General features: G+C 35.8%; 1 protein-coding gene across 2 annotated transcripts; it reads right to left on the reverse strand.

Annotated features, from left to right (window-relative positions):
- Nucleotides 1-2,388: 2,388 nt before the first annotated feature.
- MED18 (mediator complex subunit 18) lies at nt 2,389-24,179 on the reverse strand. Of its 2 annotated transcripts, none has more exons than XM_083141941.1 (5): nt 24,100-24,179; nt 16,872-17,077; nt 10,113-10,211; nt 7,831-8,000; nt 2,389-3,652 (listed from the first exon to the last, which is right to left on the reverse strand). In XM_083141941.1, the coding sequence occupies exons 2-5, from the start codon at nt 17,071-17,073 to the stop codon at nt 3,470-3,472; spliced, it is 654 nt and encodes a 217-aa protein (XP_082998067.1). In that variant the 5' UTR covers nt 17,074-17,077; nt 24,100-24,179; the 3' UTR covers nt 2,389-3,469. The 2 variants fall into 2 exon arrangements, with proteins under 2 accessions (XP_082998067.1, XP_082998068.1); XM_083141942.1 differs by having other exon boundaries at nt 16,872-17,074; nt 24,100-24,168.
- Between the last annotated feature and the right edge of the window lie 3,672 nt (nt 24,180-27,851).

A 27,851-nucleotide genomic window follows, 5' to 3' on the forward strand; every position in this document is an offset into this window, starting at 1 on the left:
CAGTTTTCTTAAAGCCGTTTATAGCAATTTGCATTGTGGCAGAATGTAAAAATGCAGCCCCAAATAACGATGATATTTGGAAAAGAGTAACAATTTTTCATGGATGGCTTTTGAGCCATTTTCTGATCTCTTCTATAGGTTTTGCAACGGAATTGACAATGATGGTGGATTTTGAAAACAGATGCAAAGAGCTTCAAAACAAGCCCAATTTTGCATTTCAAAGACTACCCAATACTAAGAAAAAATGTTTCAAAGGCAACAGATCCCATTGCAGCAGAACTAGAAGAGACGATTCCACATAGTTATGTCAGAGACAGTGAAAAATCAGGTAAAGCCAGTCCGGTTTGATAGCTCAGTGGTAGAGCAATGGCACGGTATGCCAGATACCCAGGTTCGAGTCCTTGTCAAGCCTGCATTTTTCGCTTAAAAATCTGCATAGTACATCTCCTTTGTGTGCCTAATTTAAAAGAAGAAAAAGTTGTTTCACAAAATTCATAATAATGTTTTTTGACCAATTTTACAAATCTAAAAATTAAGAATTGTGTTTAAAACCTTTCTGCCAGCACCATATTAAAATTTCATCATGATCGGACCACCCTTTTTTTATTGATATAATTTCACAGAAAGCATTCGTTTGCAAAACTCAAAAAAAAAAAAAAAAAACCTGGCACGAATGAAAAATAGAAGGCATGTTCAAAAAAAAAAATTGTTGCCATAGATTAACACAAAATTGAATAAGCTACCTTTTGATTTAAATCATTTTTATGTACGTCTAATGGCTAATTTTTAATTGGGATCCAAACTCGAGTATCCATAATTATTAATTCGATAGTAGTTTACTGACTTATCACACTCAAATTCACTACTTCCTGAAACGAAATCACAAACACTGAGTGGCATCCCCCAAAGCCAAAGCTTAATTTGCACAGTGCATTTACAGACCAATTATTACATAAACGAACAGAAATAACCAATACACAAATTGTAAGGATTCTTAATTCTTTCAAACAGGTTACTTTGTATTGCATTGATTGATTTACTGAATTAAAAATTTTGTGTGTCGGCACATTAGGCCATTTTACAATGTTCAATGTGTGCGGGGAAGATCCCCTTATCTAAAACCCTTACCTTGAAATTAAAAAAGGGGTGAAAAAACACCCTTGAGAAAATTTCAAAATGCAAGTTGTAAATGAACTTGCATGGATAAACACAACACATTAAAAAGGTCAGCATAGTTTGCTCTTCTCAAAAATCTAAAAACATTCGCTAAAACAGTGTCACCGTCACCCAACATGGATGACAATTCATTGAGAAGGTTAAAATACCGTCGAGACAATTAAAATTGGCACATTCGAGATGTGTCGAACACTCGTCACAAGTATAGCACGATGGAGGGTGTATTGTATAGCAGATTTGAACTTGCCTTGCATATGAATTTTAATATCATGAGGTAGCTATAATAATTATTTTAAGTTTATGGAATCATAACAAATTGCTTGCCTGACCCCAAATGTCACCACACAGCCCAACTTTTTAGTCTTCTGATCTCCCGATAGTGTAGTGGAAACATTGTTGCCTTGTAGCCATGGAGTCCTGTGTTTGATACCCGGTGGAGGTACAATGCACTACAGTTCGGACCCCACTTTGAACTGTAGGTCCAATCCTGCTTAGGCTATCTGTACTTAAAGTGGAGTTAAAACAAAAACTCAATTCAAAAAAATCTTCATGTGACAAAGCTGTTCATTCATGTGGTTGCAGGCATAACACGGTTAACACCAGTTAAAATTAAAGAACATTGTATTTAATCTCCTCACTTGTTCTTGTAATATTTTTCCTTAAATTTACCACATCAAGTGCTAACATTATATTCAAAAAGTCACAAGAGTACATTGACAACATGTTAAACAACATTAGGCATAAAACAGAATTTGAATGATGTAAACTAGTTCAGTGTTTAGTCAATTGCCTTTACCTGTGTAAAGCCACTACATCTTCAACTAAATGCATGGCCATGAAAATAGGCTGAGCAGAATTGAACTGGTGCCACATATGGGAAGAGCAAAGCGAGAGCAGGACAAAACTTGCATGTTCTCGTACACTGTGTGGCAACGTCAACCAGGCTGTATTGCGTAGTTCGAGCGTCAGACCAGCCTCTCTTCGGAACACTTTTGTGTCATCCCTGATTTTTGGAGCAAAAACTGTCAGTTTGTATCACATGGATTACAAAGACCAATTCTACAAAGAGATATTTCATTCTCTTACACCTCCGAACATATGGGGTTGTGCTCAGACGTGGCAACAGCGCGAACTTCACCTGCCTAATTTCATGGCTGTGCATTTAGTCCTAACATTCTACATAATATTTTCAGTAAACAAACAAAATTTGATGAAATATGTTTATTTAATTGAAAAAATTAACAAAATTACAACACAAATTTTTACAATAAAACTTTACAGCAAATAAAAAAAAACACAATTTCATGCCTAACTTTAACAATGGAATTTCATTTCTTATTATTATATTATTACAAATAATATATTATAAGGCTTCATTGTCAGATCTCAAGATTTATCCTTGTTAGCACAACTGAAGTAATAAAAATAAGTGTGTGGAATATACAATTGGATTTAGAATCACACCATGAATTATTATTTGATGCCTTGAAAAATTATAATTTAATCTTTATTATTTCATATGCAAGTTGTTGCTTTTATATTTGCTACTGATGAACATGATTTGGAATAAATAATAAGAGAGAAGATGAACAGAATATAAAAAATGCTTCATAATTTGTAATAACAATTAAATATTTTCATTAATATCCAATACAAAAGTTCATACCATAGCACAAAACAATTCTATTATGGATACTTAAAATGTATCTATTTTTCATTCATGCCCAAATATATATTTCAGTTAATCATAAAGAAATGTTAGCATGGTTTTAAAAAATACAATAACCTTTTACTGCATATTCTTCTATATTAGAAGCTGCACATTTGATTGGTGAAATCCTGTAATGTCACGTATCGTATGTCGCTTGACATTTTGGGGTGAAATCTCCCTTAAATATAAGTTTGTCTGTAATGTACTGCACAGTTTTATAAAAAATAGAAATTTTTATGCACACAAATTTGTAATTTCATTTAAACACCACATAACATGCAATTCATAAATTCCCTTGTCTTTACAAGACCACGTTTATGTAATATATAAATATTGCATTTTGCAGCTATTGCTGTAAGTAAAGCATATGTCACCTAATTTTCAGTTACAATGCATTTGCAGAAACAATTTTTATAAATAATATTTCTAACATAATTTCAAATAAAGAAGTCACATTACTTCAATTTCTTTCTTAATAATAAATATTCAAATAGCATTTAAATGTAGTTACCTTCAGCATTGGGAACATCAACATAGAGTCATCAAAACAATAAATAAAACTTACAATGTTCCCTTTTAAATCTACGCATGTTGCAATCTTTTATAATCCATCTTTTCCAGTTGAACTAACGGTCTCAACTGTTCAGCAAAGCTTCTCATATCCTCTGCAACAGCATCTTGTCCACTAGGTGCCAACACACTAAGTTCCACCAAATATGACAAAGAGACTGGTTCTAAACTCTCTGCTGGTTTACCCTGCACCATCTGCAAGAAATAGGAACACCTTTTGTTACTTGCAAATTCCATATAAAAGTTCAATGTAGGAACTAGTACATACAAGATATGCGCGAGCCATAGTGATCCAGTAAGCATCTGACTGCTACATGAGAGACCTGGGTCCAATTCCCTGTGTGGGCCATCTCAGGTAGGAATTTTCCTGACAATGTTCCTGCATAAAGTGACTCTGGGGTTCAATCAGCCAGAAATCAATGGGTAACTCAAGGCAATGCTGGGAGGTAACGGTGGTAGGAGACTGGTGGTTGGAAATTCCACATTCTTTACCATACATTTATTTTAGTTGTTTATGCGATTTTTCCATTGCATTTTCAGTTTTATAGGTAAGAATTTTTTTCATTACTGATGATTAAGGATAGGATTCTTATGACCTAAAAATTTTACAAAATATGCACTATAATTTGAAAAATATGCCCTTATAACTGAACTGTTTCAAACATCAATATCTAAATGCCGAGATATTTTCACATACGTATTATTTTTAGTTCACTTTATGGGCCCTGAGTTGCAATGCACAATGAATACTTTCTGTAAATTTTCAAATAAAAATTAACAATATTTTGCTACAGTCCAAAAAAAAAAAAAAAAAAAAAAAACTCTCGACCAAATATGGGAGTAAGAACGAATCCACTTCGAATATGACTGTATATTTCTTGAAAATGCAAAAAAATATGCTGAATATGACCGAAAATCCATCAAAATATGCTATATCATGTAAAAAAGGCCAAATATGCCAAAATATGCCCTTAAAAAACTCCTTAATGTAATTAGTTTCTTCATAATATGAATTTCTATATGTTTGGGGAACATATCACCCTTACCAAAAAAAAAAAAAAATGCAGTCATGAAAATCCTAGCCATACTGATGATACTACTGTTTTTATATTCAATATATCAACACAACTGTACAATTATGTTACTGAAAACAGCAGACACAATTGAGCTACTAAAACCAGTAGAAAACATTAGCTCTACAGTTCAGCTACTGAAAACAGTAAGTGTTTCAAAGCACCTATTTATCTACTGAAAACAGTAGACAGAATTTTCAGTAGGGACATGGGGCAGCTTCCATATTAACCATGTAACAAGATGAATTCAGATTACAGGGTGGCAACTCTAGAGCCATGATATAATTCAAATATAATTCCCGATTTTCAAGGTGAACTTTCCAAAAATTCACAGGTACAAACAAATGTTTTCTCTATTTCAACTGTATGTATTACTGCCTCTCAACACTCACACAAATGTATTAACAATTAAAAGGGTCTAGGTGATTTCTAATGTATTCTAAATTCTAAATCAATTCAATTAAATGGTTTATGAGGTGCGACAAAAAAAAAAACAACAGATTGTGGCTGTATTACTCAAAATAATTAACTTGACGTGTATTGCTTTTGCAGGGATAAACTACCATACCTGCCCTCCCTAGCACCGTGAATTGGACTCACCCGGGCCAGCCAGTCGCGAGATAAGCATCACCGTGTGAACACGTGTGTCAGTGCTTTGCTGGAAAATGACGAGTGTGAAAGGAGAACAAAGAGTTAACATCAAGTTTCTCGTGAAATTTCGAAAATCTGCTACTGAAACATTTCAAATGTTGAGGGAAGTTTATGGTGAAGTGTAAACCAACAATACTACCTTCAGGTGTTGGGGAAACTTTGTGAAAAAGTTAAAAAGAAAAGGCCCCAGTTGTGGGTAAGTGGATGGATCTTGCATCAGGACAATGCACCCGCCCACAAGGCACTATCCGTACATCAATTTTTGGCTACAAAAAAAAAATTGCAGTGTTAGAACACCTGCCATACTTGCCTGATTTGGCACCTTGTGACTTTTTTTTGTTCCCGAAAATCAAATCTCAACTAAAAGGAACACATTTTACCTCTGTTAATGAGGTTAAAAAACAACAACTGAAAACGTACTAAAGGCCCTTACAGAAGATGACTTCGAGGGATGTTACAAACAATGGCAGCGGCGAATGAAAAAGTGTGTTCAAGCGGAGGGGGACTACTTTGAAGGTGACACCACCGACAGGAACCAATAATGTAAGTATTCTGAGTTATTACTTAAATCCGTTTTATTTTGTGTCACACCTCATATATATTCAAAAGATGATAATTTAAGGTGCGGAGTTTACATTTGCCATTTCACACACTCAAAACTTCAAATACATCTACAAACACAAGTCACAAATGTTACGGGAACTAATCTACGAAAAATTGTTAATTGTACAAGAATTTCAAACTCAAATTTACCTAAACAAACTTCAAGATATCTTATTGGGTTGATGCATACATTTGCAGTGTTTGTGTTTGGTATGGCAACGATGCAGTGTTGGGAGTTTATTCATCATTTTTACGTTCATCAATTGGAGTGGAATTGTTGTGCTTATGAATACGCATTGAAATTTGCAGGTTTGAAGGAAGATAGTGTTATTTTTTGCTAAAGAACAATAAGTGTCAAGTGGAAAAAAGCGAACACATCCAACATATTCTTCTGTCTGGGTTTATCAGAGGAGGAAATGCAGCTGAAAACATTTGTGCTTTGTACGGGGAGAATGCCAACAATAAAGCTTAAAGCAGGGAAAGGATATTGTTTTGTCATTTCAAAGAGAGCAAGCAATTTTGACTTGAGTGATTCTCCATGTTTAGGAAGACCATCCGGTTTTAATTACGGCCGTTTAAACTCATTAATCAACGATGATCCACGTCAGTCGAGCCGAGAATTAGCAAATGTGACCATTCAACCATCGTGCGACATTTGCATTCCACGGGTAAGGTTCAGGATACCGCAAGCTTTAAGCAAAAACAACACGAATCAGAGAATAGGCCAGGAACGCTGCATCAAGTGCTGCTCCAACACGATAATACACGCCCACACTCTGCTAAGACAAAAGCTGCTATCAAAGAGCTTTGTTTGGGAGCTTATTCCACATCCATCTTACTTCCCCGATCTTGCACCATCAGATTTCCACTTTTTTTCAGCTCTCAATCCACCAATCTTCAAGGAAACTCCTTTGGTAAAGAAAATGCTCTTCAAACTTGGCTTGACAACATCTTTGACCTGAAATCAGCTGATTTCCTCATGCGTGGAATCGAAAAATTGTCCCAGACCTGGTAGACAGTAACAGACAATGAAGGAAAATACAATACTGATTAATTTTTGTCTTTTGTTCATCTCAAATGATTATGAAGTAAAATACTTTGTGACGGTGAAAAAAAAAAACACTACGAACTTATGCATCAACAAACATATTCCAACAATCTTCCATCTGTCATATAGATTGTTCTGACAAGGACACTAACAAAGTAAACGGATTGAGAGAACTCTTGTTTCTTTCCATGCAGCTTTCTTTTCCTTCCTAGATAAAAATTAAAGCTAAACTGTGAAAAACTTGTCTCAGGGTATTTATAAATGTGTATAAAATCAATGGGATTTGAATTAATAAAAATTGCAATTTTTTAAGTGTACAGAGAAAAATTCACGCATAATTCCCACAATTCAAGGAATTCCCAGTGAGTAGCCACACTGGATTAGGGAACATCTTAAAATTTAGCATTTTTTTTCTGTAGAGGAACATTACATGGGTTATATCCACCTTTGCGTCAGTCAGCTAAGATAAGAGTCATTTTCTCCCCAATACATTTTCAACGTAAGTATGAAATGATTTTACAAACAAAGCTTGTAGTAATACAGACTCTATTAGAAATGTTAAAATTGAATAATGTGTAGTAATATTGCAATAAATCTCTGCTTTGTCTTAAGCAGATGAATTCACCAATCGTACAAAATTATACAAGGAAAAATGAAATAATACCAGAAAGACATCATATATGATGCCATTTAAAAAGAACAATGGGTGAATATTGTGAGTTTGCTTATCTTTAAAAATGTTCCTGCAGCAGACTTTGACACAGATCTATAGAGCTTATGTTACGTGCATGCAAGGATAGTTTTTTGTTATTCCGGTTCAATCTCAAATTTCTTGTTTGGCTTTCATGTGCACATGTAAATGGACAACGAGTAATTTGAATTCGATGTGACCATAATTACGAGTACAAGATACAATCTTGGCAAGCATTTGGTAAAGAATACAACACACCACTGCAATGAAAAATATTATGCTGTTTATAATTAGCATGATTTTTTACCTTAAAGATTTTTGAGACAGTGATTTTCATCCTGCCTTTTCTGAACATGTAGCCTTTTACAATGTATTCGAATTCCATGCGGCATCCTAGTTCAGTCAAAAATTCAACCACTGAAGAGCTTGTACCAATATCAATGCTGCTCCGAACCACCGTTGGTCGAGATTTGTCTCCTAAAATTAAACATTAGGAAATATTACCATATGCATCTAAGCATTTCCAATATCTTAAAGTAACATGGAAAAGCAAAGAAAACTAAATCATATCAACTCTTCAACAAGTAAGTTATATTTAAAATGTAAAATTTAATCAAAGACACAGCATAACAATACAGTATGAACACAAGGAATTTTTTTAAAAAATCAGCAAAAACACAACAATTAGGTATTGATACAGGATGAAAAGAAGACAATTGTCGAGTGAATCATGAATAAAGAAGTATTTGCATTTAAAAGGCTACATATCCCTTCTGCTCCTCTATGTCAGTGATGTGTGTCTACTCGTAAACAACGATTGTCTACATTCTATGTGTAGACAATGTAGACTATGTAACTACGTTGATATCGTAATCAATATAGACAACATTGCACTTGGCATTCTTCATGCAAGACAGATGCATCTTCATAGAAGCAGCAACCAGCACAAGCAGGTGAAAATGGAATGCCTGAAGTATACAACGATCAAGAAATAAGTGTTTTAAGTATTTATTTTACATTCAAATACAATTTTATTGCACATCCGCATAGTAATCACTTAAATAAAAGCTTAATGCATATAGTAATAATTCGATTCATTGAAAAATGTTTGTAATTTAACACTGCATGCCTTCACCTGGTAAATGAACACCATCACTTACTTAATTTGTAGTGCTATCAATAGTGTGAATAGCTGGCGGAGTGGTTAGCACATCAGGCTACGATCCCAGGGATCCTGGGTTCAAATCCTGGCCTGGGCATGGATGTTTGTGAGTGTCCATTCATCAATTTCATCATGTCATCACTCATCCCCATCTTTGCCAAAAGTGGCACAAAAAGTGAAGTAAAATAAAGCAAATCAATCAATCAACCGTAAGAATACCGACAGTTTCCCCTCACAACACAGTGCTGGTAACTTTATCGTGTTTGCATGTCATAAATCAAAGAAGTCACTTTTCATTGAATTGCAGAATAAACTTCTTGTGACATACCTAAAAAAATGTATCTGCTTTAAAGATAGATGTACTTTTCTGTGCAGTAACAAGATGAAAAATATGTTTTTTAGCCTTCCTTTTTGTCAGGGTAATAAATTATGTCAGTTTTCACCTATGACTGTCATTTGTTTTTCTTCCAGTAGTCCCTTTCTTCCTCGTTAGTGAATATTTGACAACTTTGATTACGTCGGAAGGTCTTAAACTTGATTATAGGCACAATTATCTGTGTGTGTGAGGAAAAATATACTCTCTTTTATAAATAGTGCTGGCATTTCTTTCTTTCCTGTTGTTTACATTGTCTACAGTAGGCTAATAGTTCCTTTGAGATTTTGCTCAAGAGAAGATAAGTAATAAAACAACAAACCAAAAACCTGTGACTGCAAATGTAGCCACATTTTTTTTTTTTACTTGATAATTCATTTTGGGAAACTACAAAAATTGGACAATTCACGCAACCAAACCACATGAATGAATGAACAATTTCCATTTCATATGTAAAGAGAGTCCACAGCCTGGCAAAATGTGGTCATACAAGAACATAAAAAGGTATCCAACTGTCTATGGCATAAATAATAACAATGGAACCCTAATTTTATGTTAGAAAATTAATATAAAATTTTCTTTGATTATTGACTTCCGTCAATGTTGGGTAGAACACTGGGGACTGTAACAGGTCTTCGATTTTTATTTGTTTTAGTTGTGGTTTTTGTTTTTAACATAGGGAATTTTTAACCAGCGAAGTCTTCCATCGGAGTTTTTATGCTGTCACCGTAAGTTTTTTACCTTTTCTATCCTCAACCTGAATCCTCAACTTACGATTTAACAACGTGGTACCATGTTTGGCACCTCAAGTTTTTTTTATTTTATTACCTGATGAAGGAAGTAGTACAGACTTCCGAAACGTCATTCTGAAACATTCCTACTCACTCACGTAAGTTATTTATATATTTTTTATTTGAATTGATAGTGAGTAAAATACACTATTGTAATATGTTTATACACTGTCCTGCATTTTAGATTCTTTAGCCTGAAGAATGAATAATAGAGGTTCCACCGTATATTCTATATTTAAATATTTTCATATTCAAAGTATTACCTAATTCAGGTTGACCAATGTAACGCAACTGGTATGGCATGTCAGGATGATCAAGAGCTCTTCGTACTCTCAAAACTAAAGGCTGCGGACTGGTTCCACCTGAAATTAAAATATCACAGTGAATTTAGGTTATAAACCTATAGCACATCTCAATTGGTATTTTGCAAGTATAAAATATTTTAAAAACCACATGCATCCTTTGATATTTTTGTTTCATATACAGTGCATTTTTTCCTGTTCCTTGTGCGCCTGACGACGGCCCGCTTGGCAGCTGGCAACTTCCGGCATATCACATGTGATATCTCCTCTATGGAAACCACTATCTTCAAAATGACTTCAAGTTCTCAGAATTACTGTTACAATTACATTCAAAATAAGCACATTAATTGTCACAGGGGATGTTGGAAATGTTGTCCACCTGCATCCACACATTTCTGGCATGTTTTTAGGAAATATCACGGAGCTTTGGTAACAAGACATGCTAGGCTTTGCGCATAACTTGTGCATTCCTTAATCCCATTCCATTTCAGTAACATTGCGATTTCAGTTCAGTCGTATTTTTAAAGTGGTAATGTGTTACGAGTGTTCTTGCGATTTTCTATTGTGTGATTAAGTGTTTACTGTTCCAAATGTTATTTCTGTTTCGCTATAGTTTTAATAATGACACATTACAACAAAAAGTTTTTATGTACGATTCGTATGTGACTACAAATTTTTTGCATAGACGATTTTCAGCAGAAATCCCAGGTGTGCCTGTTCCACACACGTAGCATGTGAAACCTTGTGAACAAATTGAGAACGAGAGTCGGTTAAATTTTAACTGGATTTTGGGGAATGTTAATGGGCATTTAATATTCTTCTCTGACAAAGCATGGTTCCATTTACGGAGAAAAATGGGACCTTTCTTCCATTGTTGAAATCGTTTTGAAAAAGGATATCTAGGCCTATTCAAGTTAAATTTTCTTTAACTTTCTTTAAAAATATCAAATTTTTGCAATGCTTTTCTCACATTTTGATCGCATGTTGCGCCATTTCCCCATTTCCTGCCAAATTTAATGGTAATCAACCGATTCAGTGTGCAAGTGTTTGGTGCCAGTTTCGTGACTAAAACCCGAAACATCTCAATCTCTAAACTGCTGTGGTTTCTTGTCCATTCCTCTTTTGTCACCCTGGCTTATGGGTTAGTGTTAGTAAAGTGTTTATCTATGGGGGAAATTGAAAAATAAAGTCTATGCAACAAACCTCCACACATTAGAAGAACTGAAGGAGATTATCAGGAGAGAAAGTGAAGCAATTTCAGAAGCTGAACCGTTCCGTGTAAATGGAAATTTCCTAAAAATATACCAGAAATGTGTTGATGAACAAAGACATTTCCAACATCCCCTGTGACAGTTAATGTGCTCATTTTTAATGTAATTGTACCTGTAATTCTGAGAAATTGAAGTCATTTCGAAGTTAGCGGTTTCCATAGCAGAGATATCAGACACAATATGCCAGGAGTTGCCATCTAGCCGGCCGCCAAGCGAGCTGTCGTCAAGCGCACAAGGGACAGAAAAACGCACTGTATTTAATAACATGCAATGGATCTCACTGGAAATTTAGTGTGTACAAAGGATTAATAATAACTCATCATATTGTTATCGGTTTGCAATCAAACTTCACACACATATAATACGATATGTTACTAATGTACACAATTTTTCACTTGAACGCAACTACATAAACAACATGAATACCAGAAAAAAACAAAGAGCTGTGATCGAGTTCTTCCAAATAGAGGGTTGTTGGGCACCAGACATCTATAGCAGACTGCATATGGAGAGGACGCAAATTACATCAACAATGTTAGAAGATGGATGAAGAAGTTCCGAGAAAAGGAAAGCTCGATGGTGGATAAACATCGAAGTGGCAGACCTGTAACTCAGTGGTGAGAACCACGTGATCTGGACAGAAGGTGATGGTGACTACGTTCTGGGACAGAGGTGTTGTCATCTGTAAGGACTTTTTGGAACATGGTGCAACAATGAACAGTGCTCGGTATGTGCACAACAATGACACCCATCCTCATGTGTCAATGGAAACGTCACAGGTCACTGACAAAATGGGGGTGGTAAGTAACGCCCCAACTCCCTTACAGTCCTGATTTAGCCCCATCAGACTTTCATTTGTTTGCCCCCTCTCAAAAACAACTTTCATGGACAGCATTTCCAGGACATGGGAGACATTAAATTCGCTGTGAATGCATGGATCAACAGAGGCAGAAATGTATCGAAAGGAACGGACAGTATTTTGAATAGTCTTAATAGGTACCCAACATATTGATTGCGTCCACTTTATGCACAGTAAGGCAGGGTTCCCACGTTAACTCAAATTCTATTTTCCCTGAGATTTCCAGAATCTTGAATTTTTTTAAAGAGTACTCAATACACAGCATAAAAATATTTTAAATTTATTTTACAATAGACTACATTTCACCTCATAGCCAGACCACCGTCACCTGTTTTTAAAAAAATATTATTATTAGATTTGTTTTTGTTATTTAGCATTGCTTTTCTGCCACTTTTGGCTAATCACGTTGATGATGACAAGTGATGACAGACATTCACAAAGAACATGCATGCCCAGGTAGAATTTGAACCCAGGACCTCTGAATATTATTATTAAAGATGGGACAGCTTAATTGTTATTTTATTGGTATCAGTGTATCAGTAATACTAGTGATAATTTTACCAATCTGATATATTTCTAAGTAGTCTGTAATTTATTAAAATATTCTGCCATTTTGTTGTTATTCTTATGTCAATGTTTTTATAAAGTAAATGTCTAAATACACAGTTCCTTATTAACTCTAGACCACTAACCCATTGTAATTTTTAAGAGCTCAATTTTTAGATCTTGCTGTTTTGAACAAAGCATCTTTTCCTACATGCCTAACTTCCTTGCACGTTCCTAACTTTCTTAGAAAAAGTCTATGCAGACCTACCATCCAGATGGGTATGAGTATTACACAGGGGGGGGGGGGGGGTCATAAATTTCATGAGGGGTTAGCGACTACCTATACTTTACTCGTGCGATCTATGGGGTTTTGTTAGTGCTGTGAGTCCAGGCGTCAGGCAAAAGAGGCTCGCGCACCAGAACCCTCAGAATATAAAATTCTCTGTGTAGATTATTTTGTGTAGAGTTTACATGTGTTTGTGATTGTCCTTAAAGTCATCCCATCACCATTCATCCCCAACATTGCAATTCGTCGCATGTGAAAGAAAAGCAAAATAAATCAATAATGGTTTGAGGAGGCCCGAATGCCGCTGCAAAGACAATAAAGACTTATAAAAATTGTAAATAAAAATATAGAAGTAAATGAGAAACTAATGAAATTACAATTTTAGAAACGCAATATTATGTATGAATGAGAAAAAAATATTCAGTTTTAAAAATCAAGAATGGTTTTGTAGATACATGAAAAATAAAGTACTGTCGTAAAATTTGTGAGGGGTTAGCGAAAACGTTCCTCTCAGTAAGAGTTAATGTTCTATGGTTAAAGACCCTTGAATCACTTCATCACAAGTACTATTTGTCGAGGTGAAAGAACCAATTGATTTTTCGTTCTCTGAAAAAATGTCATATCAGTTCACTTTCTGATACTAATAACAAAATTAATTCAAGAATAAAATGGCAATGTGTGAATTCAATTTAAGGACTAAAGTTGAAGATATTTGTGGGGTAACAGTACTGAATGTTTAATAATATTTGACAAGTTTTATAGGAGTATTTTAAAGTACTTTAGACTACTGGAAACAGTTGTGGGAGTAAGTTTCAAAGTTGGACAAGCTAATTAGCACAGTCAATAGTTTCACTAAGTAGTATTTACCAGAGAAATCATGATTTTGAAAAGTAGCTTACTCAAGCATCGGCGCTTTGCATTGAGCAGTCACTCTTGGTGTTCCGTTGCCTCAGACATGGAGTTTTAGCAGATTTCATGCGAGACTGGAAGGGGGGTTTTGTGCTTGGGACCAGATTTGTTACATGATCAGCTGTTGGAACCATTTAGGGATGTTTTATTAATACCACGAGATCTAAATCTAACACAAAATCTTTTAGTGATATGATACTTCTTCACACCCCATGCACGTGAAGTGAATGACAGCAGGAGCCCCTACCCAAGCCAAGAATGAATGAATGTCTGCTTGCAAAAAAAAAAAAAAAATCATATTCGAGTGTATGGAAGTGAAAAAATTGTTGTCACGATGCAGTAAGTAATCATTAAAACTCGAAAGTATGTGCTAACGGATATAAATAGAAACCAAACCATGTAAAAAATGCCTGTGTACCATGATTAATTCTGAATTAAACAATTGGAACTTGGATGCAAATATTTTCACACTTTTGAGAAACATAAGTTTACAAATGGGTAAAATAGTAATTAATCTGCAATGCAAAATAAACATATATCTAAAGCCTACATCTTCAAAGCAGCTTTTGTAAAGCAAATTACTGAAGTTGTAACTTTTGGTGTCTATTGGAATGTTATTATCAGGAGCATATTCTAGTCCTTCAGATGTGCTTCATAGGGACTCATTGATCATTTAGATGATTTTTCCAGAGTATTTTATATTTTTGAAGTTTCCTGAGATTTCCAGGTGTGTAAGAACCTTGAGTAAGGCTAATTGGGACTGGACCTACAGCTTAAAGTGGGATCCGAACCACTATGTGCCTTTACCAAACATGTGTATCTACTTATACACAAACTTTCCCATTGTTCCTCCTTCACATAAATTTTTTACAACAGAGAAGGCATTAATTTTGGGATGACCTTTGTACAGAGTGTTTCAGCTGATTTGCCCTGATTTCAATCTTCATTTAAAAAATTACGACAACAGATACAAACTTACACAAGGTACTGTTGGAAAGAGGAAGGGTCAAAGTTTTACTAACAGTAGACGCCATCAGTTTGTCAATATTTCCCACAGTGCAATGCGCTGTACTGAAATCGTTGTCAGAGACAGGAAAGCAGAAATGCCTGGACTTCGTGCAGGAAATTCTTGGATGATTCTGTGCTGGAAAGTTTATGGGTAAGTGACGAGGCTTATTTTCATCTCACCGGGGAAGTGAATAAACAAAACATTGATTTTGAGCTACGTAGAACCCACATGTGTTTCAAGAGTCATCGCACCATGCTGAGAAAATTATTGTCCGGTGTGAAATTTCGAGACATGGTGCCATTGGTCCCCTTTTTTATGTCATATCTGAAAATTACCTGGAAATGCTCAATACCTTTTTCATCCCAGAACTGTGACACAAAAGTATTGCAATACAAAGACAATGGTTACAACAAGATGGGGCTAGGCCGCATTTTGAATCGATGTGCTGAAATGTTTAACTCTGGCATGTCGTTGTCTCCCACAAGTCCACACTTAAATCCTTGCGATTCTTACTTCTGGGAATATCAAAAACAAGAAGTTTTTAAATCTGGCCCGAGGACTTTCCAGATGAAGTCAGGAGGATAACCGCAACCATTTTGAAGGAAACATTGAAACGTGTTTTCAACAACGTGTGTGTTCACCTTCATCGTGTCGCTGAACTGCATAGTGGCCATATTGAAAATATACTAAAATAAACATTCAACCTTCCTTTTTCCAACGGTACCTTGTGTATTCATATCTGTTGCAGGACTTTTTTGAATAAAGATTAAAATCAGGGCAAATCAGCTGAAACACTCTGTAATTAAAAGTCTCCAGATTTGATTCTGATAGCAGTGCATTTCAGGGATTCCTACTCCACTATAAAACTGTAAATGCAGTTCCAGTTAGCTGCACATTTACAGTGCTTTATTTTTCTTTAAATAAAAAAATAAATATTGCCAAGTATGAATGCAAATAACTTCAAAACCCTTTTCTGAGCCTTGGAAACAATGCTAAACCTGATATCAGTCCATTTCCCTTCAGTTAGAACCAGAAAACATAATTATTGCATTTTTTGTCATTTTTTACGCTTCTTTCCTCTCCTCTCCTGTTTCATGAATTTAAAATGTATTTGCTAGCATAACTAACATATTTACATTTCCTGACATGATCCTTTTAGCAAGTTCGTCATTAATTGAAAGTACGGTCATTTATTGTGAAAATTTATTTATCCTTCAGCAAACTTAAAATACTTTGTGTAAAGACTACTCTTGAGGTTCCCTTGGTGGCCTCTATTATTACTCCATCTGAAGTTGTAAAGTAAAGTTAGTCACAATATTAAAAAATATATATAATCAGATGTACACGAAACACAACCATATTTTCAGATGCTGGCCAGCTAATCCTGGAAGATCCACTCTGAAAGTAGATAAATGACTTATACAGAAAAACTTCGTGGTGTATTTTATGTAATATTGAAGTAAAAATAAAGTAAACTACATTAACACTTAATTACTTTTTATTCTTTGCTTCAGTAGTTCAAACCACCAAACAACAGGTTCTACCGAATTATTGAACTACTTTCTTGTAATTTATGAAAAAATCAAGCATTCATTTCCAGAGCGTAAATTATTTTTGGGTCTTTTTCTGGCATTTATTAGGTCATCAACTTCCGAGCCGTACTTATCACTGAAATGGTAGAAAATATAATGGGGGAAGTGCTTGCTTATGGGCTTTAATCACCTACAGAACCCAAAACGTCCTATATGTTACACACACACACATGCATTACTTTCATTCAATCGATATACCAAAACATATTAATTGATGTTTTCTCTTTAACACAAGTAAAATTACTTACGGATATTAAAGCACATTTCATGATCATGAAATGTCTCGGGGCCTGTATCAACATTGTCACATAAGCCTCTAAGCCTGTGAAGCAAAACTTCGACAGCGGAGTCCAGTATACTTCCTTCCAGCAGGTATTCTTGGTTGGGGATGATGTTGCTTTTCAGTGCAGAGGACAAACTGTCCATCGCAGTGACCACAGGCTGAGCCATTCTTCTGAAAGAAACAACATGTAACCATGCAATCATGTAAAGAGTGAATCAGGGTTGCTATGATTTTTTGATTATGAAATTCCCTGATATTTCCAGACATGTTTATCATCATGATTTTTACTTTTGAACCTTGCGTTTTTCAATTAAATATATACTCCGTTAATTATTATGAATATCCACTTTCACAACTTTTTCTTTTAGCAAAATTCATTCTACACACACAAGAACATGTGAAAATTCGAAGAGTAAAATGTAAAATTACAATCAGCATCAAATGTATTGGGTGCATCTAGCCTTCAGGCTAAGGTAAAAGAGGGTAACAGATATCCACAATATTAAAACAACAGAAAAAGTTCATAAACCATTAACAATTTTTCATTTTCTGGTGGATTTACAATGTCATAGAAATTGCTGCTTCTTTGTTACATTTATAAGTACACAGCATATGGAGAAATTTTTGTTGCATATAGGAATTCTATAGGAAATGCCAACAAGACTAAGATCTACAGTATGTAACATTCTTATTCGTACACACGGATTTTCAAAGAAAATGCTTTAATATCTGAAAGGAAATACACTCTTTTGAAATTGTTTCTTTACAATTCAATAACTAATATCATTAAGAACATAAAATCTTCCCCAAATTCTGTATAACCAATGACAATAATAAATTATATGAAACTGAAAGAGAAACATGCCATTTTTTGTACAACTTTTCTATTTGTACACTTAATAATATAAAAGAAAAAAGTATATTCAGAGCAAATTGACTGACAGTTCTAATACTTTGATGTGTATGCTTTGGCTTTAATTACTGCTTGGCACCTGTTCTTCATAGAATTAACCAGTTTCCGACATGTTTCAGAGCTTATTTTATTCCACTTGGCTTGCACAGCAGTTTTCAACTCTTGTTTGGACTTGACGCCTGCTTTATGGACTCACCGCTTCAAAATTGCCCATAAATGCTCAATGGGATTTAAGTCTGGACTTTGAGCTGGTGTTTGTAGTAGTTTGGGCACATTCCATATTAGCCAATTCAAGTTAACTCACACTTTATGCTTACTGTCATTATCTTGTTCGAATCTGTAGATAGGCAGCATGTCCATTTTTTGGGCACTCCGCTTTACATTGTTCTTCAATATGTCCAAAAAGACATATGCATCCATGATACCCTCAATAAACTGGATGGTACCAACACCTTTGGACGACATACAGTCCCAAATCATTTATGACCCACCATCGTGTTTATCTGTTGGAAATGTGTTAATGTGATCATTGTATTTATTTGATTTTCTCCAGACCCTATTTATCCCATCTGACCCGTATATATTAATCTTGGATTCATCTGACCATATGACACTATCCAAAATTCCTGGTCCTTGTGGATGTGCTCTTTCGCGAATAAGTCTATTCCTGTGATTCACCTTATTTACATACGGCCTCTTTCGTGGTATTCGGCCATGATATCCATGCTTCCACAAGGCATGTCAGACAGTTTGAGACATCATCTTGAGAGCAACATTTTCTACTAATGGTCGTAACTGAGGAACACTTAGTTGGGGGTTTTCTTGCACTCTTTTCAAAATAAAGCGTTCATCACGTTTATTCAACCGTCTCTCTTTTGGTTTTCTTGGCACATTCTGTGTTGAACCTTCCTCTATAAATTTGTTTACTAAGTATTGAACTTTGGAATGTGATTTATTGACTGTTTGTCCAATTTTTCTTACCGAATAACCTCTAAGAGTCAAATTTATAATAACATCCTTCAGATCGGAACCAAGTTCCTTCACCTTGCCCATTTCGAACACACTGATAGATAGACGATAGGCCTACAACAATACCTACGCCAGCATTCTGCTTGACAGGGAGCACGCCTGCATGTTCAAACTTGTTACGAAGTTGCAAACTGCATGAAATCGCCCGAATAGCGGTGATGCTGTATGCGAGGAAGATTGAAACTCTTGCCTGTATAAATAACAATGTTGCATGAAACAGCATGTTTTTCTCTTTTCACACAAATTATATGCTCTGTGTATACACTTTGAATATACATTTTTATTGACATTTGTTGGTGAAACCTTCATTAACATTAATTTCCAGGTACATATGAAAATTATAATTATAATTATACAGGGAGGTTATTTCAGTCGTTCACCGCCAGCGTGACGGCCGTTCGACGGACTCTTAATGCAACAGGTCCCGGCAAATTGCGTTCAGGAAGTCCGTAACAGAAACCGCTTGTTTTGTAATGTTTCCACTTTTCACAATTACAGTTACAATTACAATTGAAATAAGCACGTACCTTGTCGCAAGGATGCTGTGTGTGTGTGGAAAAGGTGTCCTCCCAAATACAAATATTTCTGGCACCTTATTTCTGACAGAAAATCTTAGATTAAACATCATTACTTTATCGTCAGTTGTCAGAAAGGGAAGACAGCATCCCGGCGCATAAAGCAAACCGAAAGCGTAAAATGATATTTAAAAGTAATAATAATGATGATCACTAACCTCCTGTGTTATAAGAGATGTTGAAAATGACCTCCTTTAACAGCAATACAACACGTTTCTTAGGTTCAAGAGATCCTGTCTATCGTAATTCCCTGACCACTTTTCTGCAAGAATTCGTTTTCACGTAATTATCGTACATAAAAACTCTCTGTTCAAGACTATATTTGTTTAACGACATAACTAATGAATGAATAACAATTAACACACAATAAAGCACTGGCCATGAGTAGCACATTACAATAACACAGTATAAGCAACACGTGTACTGATAAACGCAAACAGAAGTGAACATGAACGTACACTGACGTCTGGTAGCCGACAGTGTTGCTAACCATTTTTCGGCAATGTCCCTACAGACGTAGTCAAAATGTCCCTACAACTGACCAAATGTCCCTACGCCAAGTAAAGCGACTAAAAAAATTATCACCTCATGAGCATGCAAAACAGAAGATAAAATATACACATTTACTTACCAAATCTTTCTGCTCGGTGCTTCCACAATTAATGAAGGAGCGAATTTACATTTGCCTATCCTAACTTAACCTAACCGTAGGTACCTGGAAGCGGCCCCGGCGCCTACCCAGCGTCGAATAACATGGGTACCTGGGGGAAACCCTGGGGGGGTAAAGGCGATCAGGGGCGTGATGCTGATCACATCACCCCCACTCACGACCGGATCAAGAAAGTGTGGGGCGTTACCCTCACACCCCCTATACGCCTTCATGGCGTGGTGCTATGCACAGGGGAACACTTTACCTTTTTTGTACCTGAATGGTTCGTGGGGCTATCCGTCAATGGTTTGTTGGGCTACCCGTTTTTCGAGCCCAAATTTTAACTATGTTTGCCTTGCCTAACCTAACTTAACCTAACCTTACCGAGAATGCTCAGTGGGGCTATTCCTGAATGGTTTTGCGGTAATTGTGATTACGAACCGATAAAAAATATTTTTTTCGTAGCACTTTAACATCATCGAAGACGCCATTTTAGTATCCTGCAATTTTATGATTGATGTAATGTTGCCAAATTTACCTGTAATCAAATCAGTTCTTCTACATCGTGATTGTCGCTGTCACATGTAAGCACGTTCTTTGGGCAATATACTGAAATGAATAAGTTTAATAATTAGCCCTCCTGCACACTCCACCTAACAATCTGTATAACATTAACAACTTTTTTACTGTTCTCTTCCGCTATTCTTACACAATCCATGCTCTCCAAGTATGAAATCAACAGTGTGGCAACGCTGTAGACAGCGTAACTAATTGTAATTTGTTCATATCAACAAATATGGCTACCATACTTGTATACGGAGAATCATTGCGAGAATTGAAATGCTTATTTTACAACTTCTACACGTTAATTAACATTTTTTCCCCCTCACCCCAACATGTTAACTTGAGATAAATCATCACGAATAATTATTTCGTGAGTATAAGACGTAGCATAGAAATTACAGAAGGGTCCGGTATTGTAAATTCTTGCCTTAATGAATAATAGGGGTGTGCGGGACAGAATTTTTTGGGTCGGGACGGAATCGGGACGGTAATTTTTTTAAATCCCGACATTCGGGACTGAAAAATTTGCAATTTCCCGACCAAGTCGGAAAATTTTCGGGACGGGAAATGTTCGAAATTTCCCGAAGCACTGGAAATCTCGAATTTTACAAGTCATTTTCACTTTAAGTGATTGTTTTTGCATTTCTAGAATAAAAACTTACAATTTTCGATAAGTTCCAGAAACTTACAAGGCAGAAAACGTCGAGAATTAACGACTTTTTAAAGTAAAGGATCCCGCACACCCCTAATGAATAACGTTGAGTCGTTTACTGTTGATTATGTTATTTGAAGTCATACATGCTGCTGCTGTGCAGAGATAGATGTTGGTTGGTGATGCTGTATTTCCTGCAGTCTTTAACAATTCTGGTCCCATTTTATTTCCCTTTTTTGTTTTTGTATCACTTAACATTGAAAATATTCTTTCCGTTTCCGCTTTAGAATGTGGCAATGTTAGCACTATTTTCCCGAGAGTGGAAATGTTTTAAAAAAGGAACTTGCCTTGAAAGTTTTTGGTAACCGATAACATGTTCCAAAATTCTGATGGAGAATTGTTAGTTAGTTCTTTTTTCTCCTCTTCGCTAAAGTATCCAGATAAACTAATTCATAAAATGTCATTTACCAAGATTGAAAAAAGTACCTACGTTTTCCCTCATTTGGCAAAATCTGTTCCTACGCGGGCGAAATTTAGTGAAAAGTCCCTATGCTTAGGGACATGTCCCTACGGTTGGCATCACTGCCGACACGTGCAGTATGAAGCGCCCTCTCGCGGCTGACAACTCACCCAACCCCCGATAAGCTGCCGGCGCTGTCGCGACAACTGAGGATAAAGTAGTGATGACTAATCTAAGATTAGATGTCAGAAATAAGGTGCCAGAAATATTTGTACTTGGGAGGACACCTTTTCCAGCATCCTTGCGACAAGGTACGTGCTTATTTCAATTGTAATTGTAACTGTAATTGTGAAAAGTGGAAACATTAGAAAACAAGCGGTTTCTGTTACGGACTTCCTGAACGCAATTTGCCGGGACCTGTTGCATGAAGAGTCCGTCGAACGGCCGTCACGCTGGCGGTGAACGACTGAAATAACCTCCCTGTATTTACTAGTAGCTATGACATTTTTTCCTCGGAAATTCTATGTGTACGAATAACAATGTTACATACAGTATAAAATAATAGAAATTTGAAGGAACCATAATTTTGCACAAGACTAAGTGTTACGTACCAAATAGGCCTAACACTTGTAAATAGTTACAGACATTAAACAGAGATGACAGCACAAGGCATGTAAGAAAGAATTATAAATAAATGATAGTGAAAATAGACGTAAAAGTAAATTAGAAAGATAAACAATAATAAAATATAGTGTAGTGTAAGAAAAAAAAGAAAAGATATGAAGATAATAAATTAATAAAGATACGTGTGAAATTATCAATGTGCTCATACGGAAGTATATAAGAAATGTAAAGAAGTGGAAAGAGAAAGACTGATATAAATTTGTCTTTGAACAGATCCCTTGATCTGTTGGCTTATTACGATCCCCATTGTGGGAATTTTGACACATCAGTGGCGGCATGTTCTAGTCGTGACCCAAAGCACCTCTTGACTGCGCGTTATCAACCGTTGCACCGAGTCCACACTTTTGTCGTAAATAATAGTGACAGCGCATTCTAATCGAAGACCCAAGGGTTGGGAAAAGTCAGATATTGGAACCTAGGTGCTAAAGACTAGGCCACTAGTTGGACTTGCTTGTAATGCAGAATATAAAAGTTTATAAAGGAGCTAAGTAAAGTTACAAACAGCATATGTGAGGACTGGCCATATCGTCATTATAAGGAAGTCCAGATCCGGATCCAGAAGGGAATAAAGTTATAAATTATATATCGTGGAAGAAGAGGGATATCCATCAAGACAGAAGTTTGTGGACACTGATTCGATGAAGTAAAAAATAACTCTGAAATAAGATGAAAGCAATATGTGGATATTCAAAATTTGTGTAAACGTGATAGCGTTCTGGCTTAGGGGGCGTTCTGAGAGTGTTTTGTCTATTTATGCAGTGTTGCAACCTCGTTCACCGGAAAATATCTACTTTTGTGCCCGGATTTGAAATTATGCTAATACGTCGCAAACCATTGTCGTTAGCCTCACAAACCATTGACGTTAGCCACAAAAACCATTCACATTAGCCCCAAAAACAATTTTCCGTATAGGTTAGGTTAGGTTAAGTTAGGTTAGGCAAGCATAGTTAAAAAAAATAATTAAAAATACTCGACACGTGGTTCTAGTGAAACCACGGCGAGGCTGAAACACTGGCTACGGGGTTGCATCATCTTAACACACGGAACATTGAACTCTCATGCAGAAAGCAAATGGCGGGAGCAGAAACAGCGTGTCGGACAGAGATTTTCGCAGAAAACAACACACATTCACATTAATAAAATGGATCAAATCTATATTCAGGAACTTCCACAACACTAAAGAAAATGATTTCCGTAAGTACTTTCTCCTGTAAATTTGAAGGAATCCGTTTCCCTCATACGATAATGTTACCCCCATGCATAATATAAAATTATCACGTGACGAACACGATAGTAGGTATTTTCCGGTGAAGAAGGTTGGAAACACTGCATACCCAAAACTTGAGTGAAAATGTGACCGTCATAACGTGCGTTACGGAAGCAAAGAAAGGAATAAAAAAAATCACTCTATATGTGAAAAATTGTCTGTTTTCGTGTAAGAAGCATAATGGCACCTTGAACTATGTTCCGCAATACACAATTGGTAAGTACGAACCATGCGAAACACAAAATATCCGATTTTAATATGTCTCCGATATACCGAACTTTTACTATTTTACACAATTTAAAAATTAAATCTCACGTTCTCAGCGCTCAAATGGGTTTCCACAATATTATATTAATTACGTTACAAGAGCACAATTTAACTTCTTAAAGTATTATTTCACCTTAAATAATCCGATACAAAGTCGTGTACACGCACTTTCTCGTTTAACACAAAATCAAGCTTCCTAAAAACAAAAACAAATCGAAAAACGAAATCAACAACTTTCAAAATATTAACATTCATACAGCGTTCTTAATGTCAACGGCTCCCTGTCAATTTTATTAACTGGTGCGTTCCCAAACTCTTAACCAGGGCTGGCATGTTTAAAACACTTTGTTTTAAACGTTTAAAACACACGGCTTTGTTCTTTTTACAAATGTTTTAAACGTTTAAAACAATGTGTTTTAGGGTCGGTTTTTCAATGTCCAGTTAAGGTTCATGTTAGCACGTAACTGGAAGTTAGTGAAAATTTCCGTTTTTCAATGTACAGTTAGCTCGTAACTGGAACTCTGGTGAGTAGTGTAAAAGTATATACTATAAACCCGAGAAAGTATGAGCCCCCCTCTGGCAGATTTGCCTACACTTAAAACTAGCTCAACATGCCCATATGAGCTTTTTGCTCAAGTGTGGAACCCTGTCTAATCCAAGATTTTTGTAAAAATGCCCTCGGGAATTTCCTGAGAAAGTATGACCCCCCTCAGATTGATTTGTCTACACTTACAAAAGGCACTTCTGTGAGATTGTTGTCCATAAACCTGTCAAAAATATGCCCATCTTGATATTTTTTTTGCCCACACCTAAAACTACGCCAAACGTATTAACACACACACACCCACCCACCCACACCCACACACACACTGATCTTGACCTTGACCTTGAGATGACCTTGAACTTGACCTTGACCATTTTTTCGATTATTTTTTCGATTATTTTGACCTTGACCTTGAGATGACCTTGACCTTGACCACACCCACCCACATACACACCCACACCCACCCACACCCACCCAATACACACCCACACCCACCCACACCCACCCACATACACACCCACACACACCCACAGATATTTTCTTCCGGTCCACTTGTGGCCTATTTCTGGTTTATTTATATTGCATCATGTTTTGCAACAAATTATTACCCAATATTATGCATTAGACATGTGTTGTTTTCTGATTGGTTGGTTATGCCATAATGTGATGATGTGTTATATTCTGATTGGCTTATTGTTTCAGATGCTTTCAATGCGGTCCGTGCTTAGGGTATATAAAGAGATTTTGCATTGCATATCAGCCAGTATTGTGAGAGTTGTTAAAGAGTGAGGGTGTGTTGTTGCAGTGCTGCTCATATTTTTTAAACACAAAAATATTGCAGATTTGTATAAATTGAATTACAAATCTATTTGATTTAATATATAGAATTTTTAACAACCTGTCATAGGTTTATTAAGTATAAAGTTTTGATTTGGACCCCAAGAAATTTTATATAAATACCAAAGCCAAAAATATTAACACACATACACACACACACACACACACACACACACACACACACACAAATCACACTGCTGAACCCAACTGATATTTTTTATTAAGCATAGAATTTTGATTTGAACCCCAAGAAATTTTATATAATAAACAACAACAAAAAATGTCAAATCAAAAACATTGTAATCAATGCAAAAAGAATATATCTAGCCCCAATTGGGCGAAGCATCAAAGGAATTGTAATCCAGACAAATGCAGAACTCCCACAAAAATATGCCCTAAATGCCATAGAAAATATAATCTGGAATATTTCACATATAAACATAAAGGTACTTGTTCTGTACAGTCATCAACATTGCCCCCACAACCATCTACATCTGGTCTGAAAAGGAAGCATGAAACACCTGTTAATGCTAGAGCAGCAAAGCAGCCACGCTATGAACCCATCCATAGCAGTTTTAACGGCCAATTAAGGGATCACCGTTTTGTATCAGAGCCAAGATGTGGTATTAAGAATTTTTTGAACAGTATAAATCCTGATGTGCAGGCAATTCTAAATGCACAAAATGGCTCTTATAAGCTGTCCCTCAAATTGTTTACACAATATAAGAAATCAAATGGCACAAAATTTACACAGCCCCACATAACAGAAACTGTACCTGTATATTCAAATACAAATTCAGACAAAATAATAAGCAGTTTGATAGATCAATTGAATATTAAACACTCTGAATTTGCTGCAAAAGAGTCTGGATGGAGCCTATGCGGATCTCCACACAAGTTATATGTTAATATTTCTGAATTCAGCCCATTACAAGGATCTACATATCTGCCATTACCTGCCAACATCAAAAACAAAAGAGCCGTGGTTAATATAGAAAATAATGATGAAAAATGCTTTTTGTGGTGTATTTTAGCTGCTTTGTTTCCAGTTTCAAGGCATCCTGAGAGAAAAACTTATTATAAACAATATGAACACAATTTTGATGAAGCAATGGAGAGTTTAGAATATCCAATGTCTGTTCAGAATATTGATAAATTTGAAAAAAAGGCCAGGGATATTAATGGTATACAATTATCTATTAATGTATTTACTTGTTCTACTGGCCGTGGCAATTGCTTGATAGATCCTCTCAGAATCAGTACACTTGATGATGATTCTGCTGTTCCGATTGATCTGCTCTTAATTGAAAAGGATGGCACATATCATTACACTTTGATACATAATCTTGAAGCTTTAGTCAGAACACAACTAGACAAAACTCATAGAATATTCAAGTTGTGCAGAAGATGTTTGTCTGTATTTGATGGTAAAAAAATAATAAATGGGGTTCGGGAAGTGAATGCAGAAATTGCTAAAAACAAGTTAATTGAGCATCTGAAATACTGTGGCAACCATAAACCTATTCATATGGTGATGCCAATGCCAAGTGAAAATGTCAAATTCAAAAAGTTTGAAGCCTTGTTGAAACACCCAGCATATATAGTCTGTGATTTTGAATCAAATCTCAAACCTCTTGCATTCTGTAGCCCAGATCCTGATGAATCCTCAATTACACCATACCAGCTACATGAACCTTCTAGTTTTTATTATGTGGTTGTACAGGATGGGGTTGTTAGTAAAAAAGATTTATACATGGGAGCAGATGCCATCAAAGAATTTGCAGATAGAATAGAAAATGAGTGCCATGACATAGCATCTAATGTCTTATTAAAATCAAAACCCATGTTGCCTTTAACAGAGAAACAGATTGAAGATTTCAACAATGCAGAAAAATGCCCGGTATGTGATTCTGAATTTTCAGATGCAAATATCAAGGTTCATCACCATTCTCATACAGATGGTAAATTCTTAATGGCCCTGTGTAATAGCTGTAATATTAAGATCCAGAGACCAAAATTTGTCCCCATATTTTGCCATGGTGCATCCAATTATGATTTTCATCATTTGATCAGGTACGAGGGGTTTGACAAGCAGAATTTAAATATTTTAGCTGAAAATAATGAGAAATATATTGCCATTAGCAAAATAATTAAAGTTAATGGTGTTCCTATTCACTTAAGATTTCTTGATTCCTACAGAATTCTGTCTGCTAGCCTGGCTACACTGGCCACTCAATTATCTGATGATCAATTCAAAATCACATGTGCTTCATTTCCAAATCAGGACCTGAAATTAATTAGGCGGAAGGGTGTATATCCATATGATTATGTTACAGATTTTTCTAAATTTGATGAGTGTTCTCTGCCACCACAACAAGAGTTTTACAGCAAAATCAGAGGATCTGGAATCACTGATGAAGATTATCACCATGCCCAATTGATGTGGAACAATTTAAAATGCCAGACATTTGGTGATTATCACAAGGCTTATTTAAAACTTGATG

This window comes from Lepisma saccharinum, chromosome 20, assembly GCF_977018435.1.
Source record: "Lepisma saccharinum chromosome 20, izLepSacc3.1, whole genome shotgun sequence".
NCBI lineage: Eukaryota > Metazoa > Arthropoda > Insecta > Zygentoma > Lepismatidae > Lepisma > Lepisma saccharinum.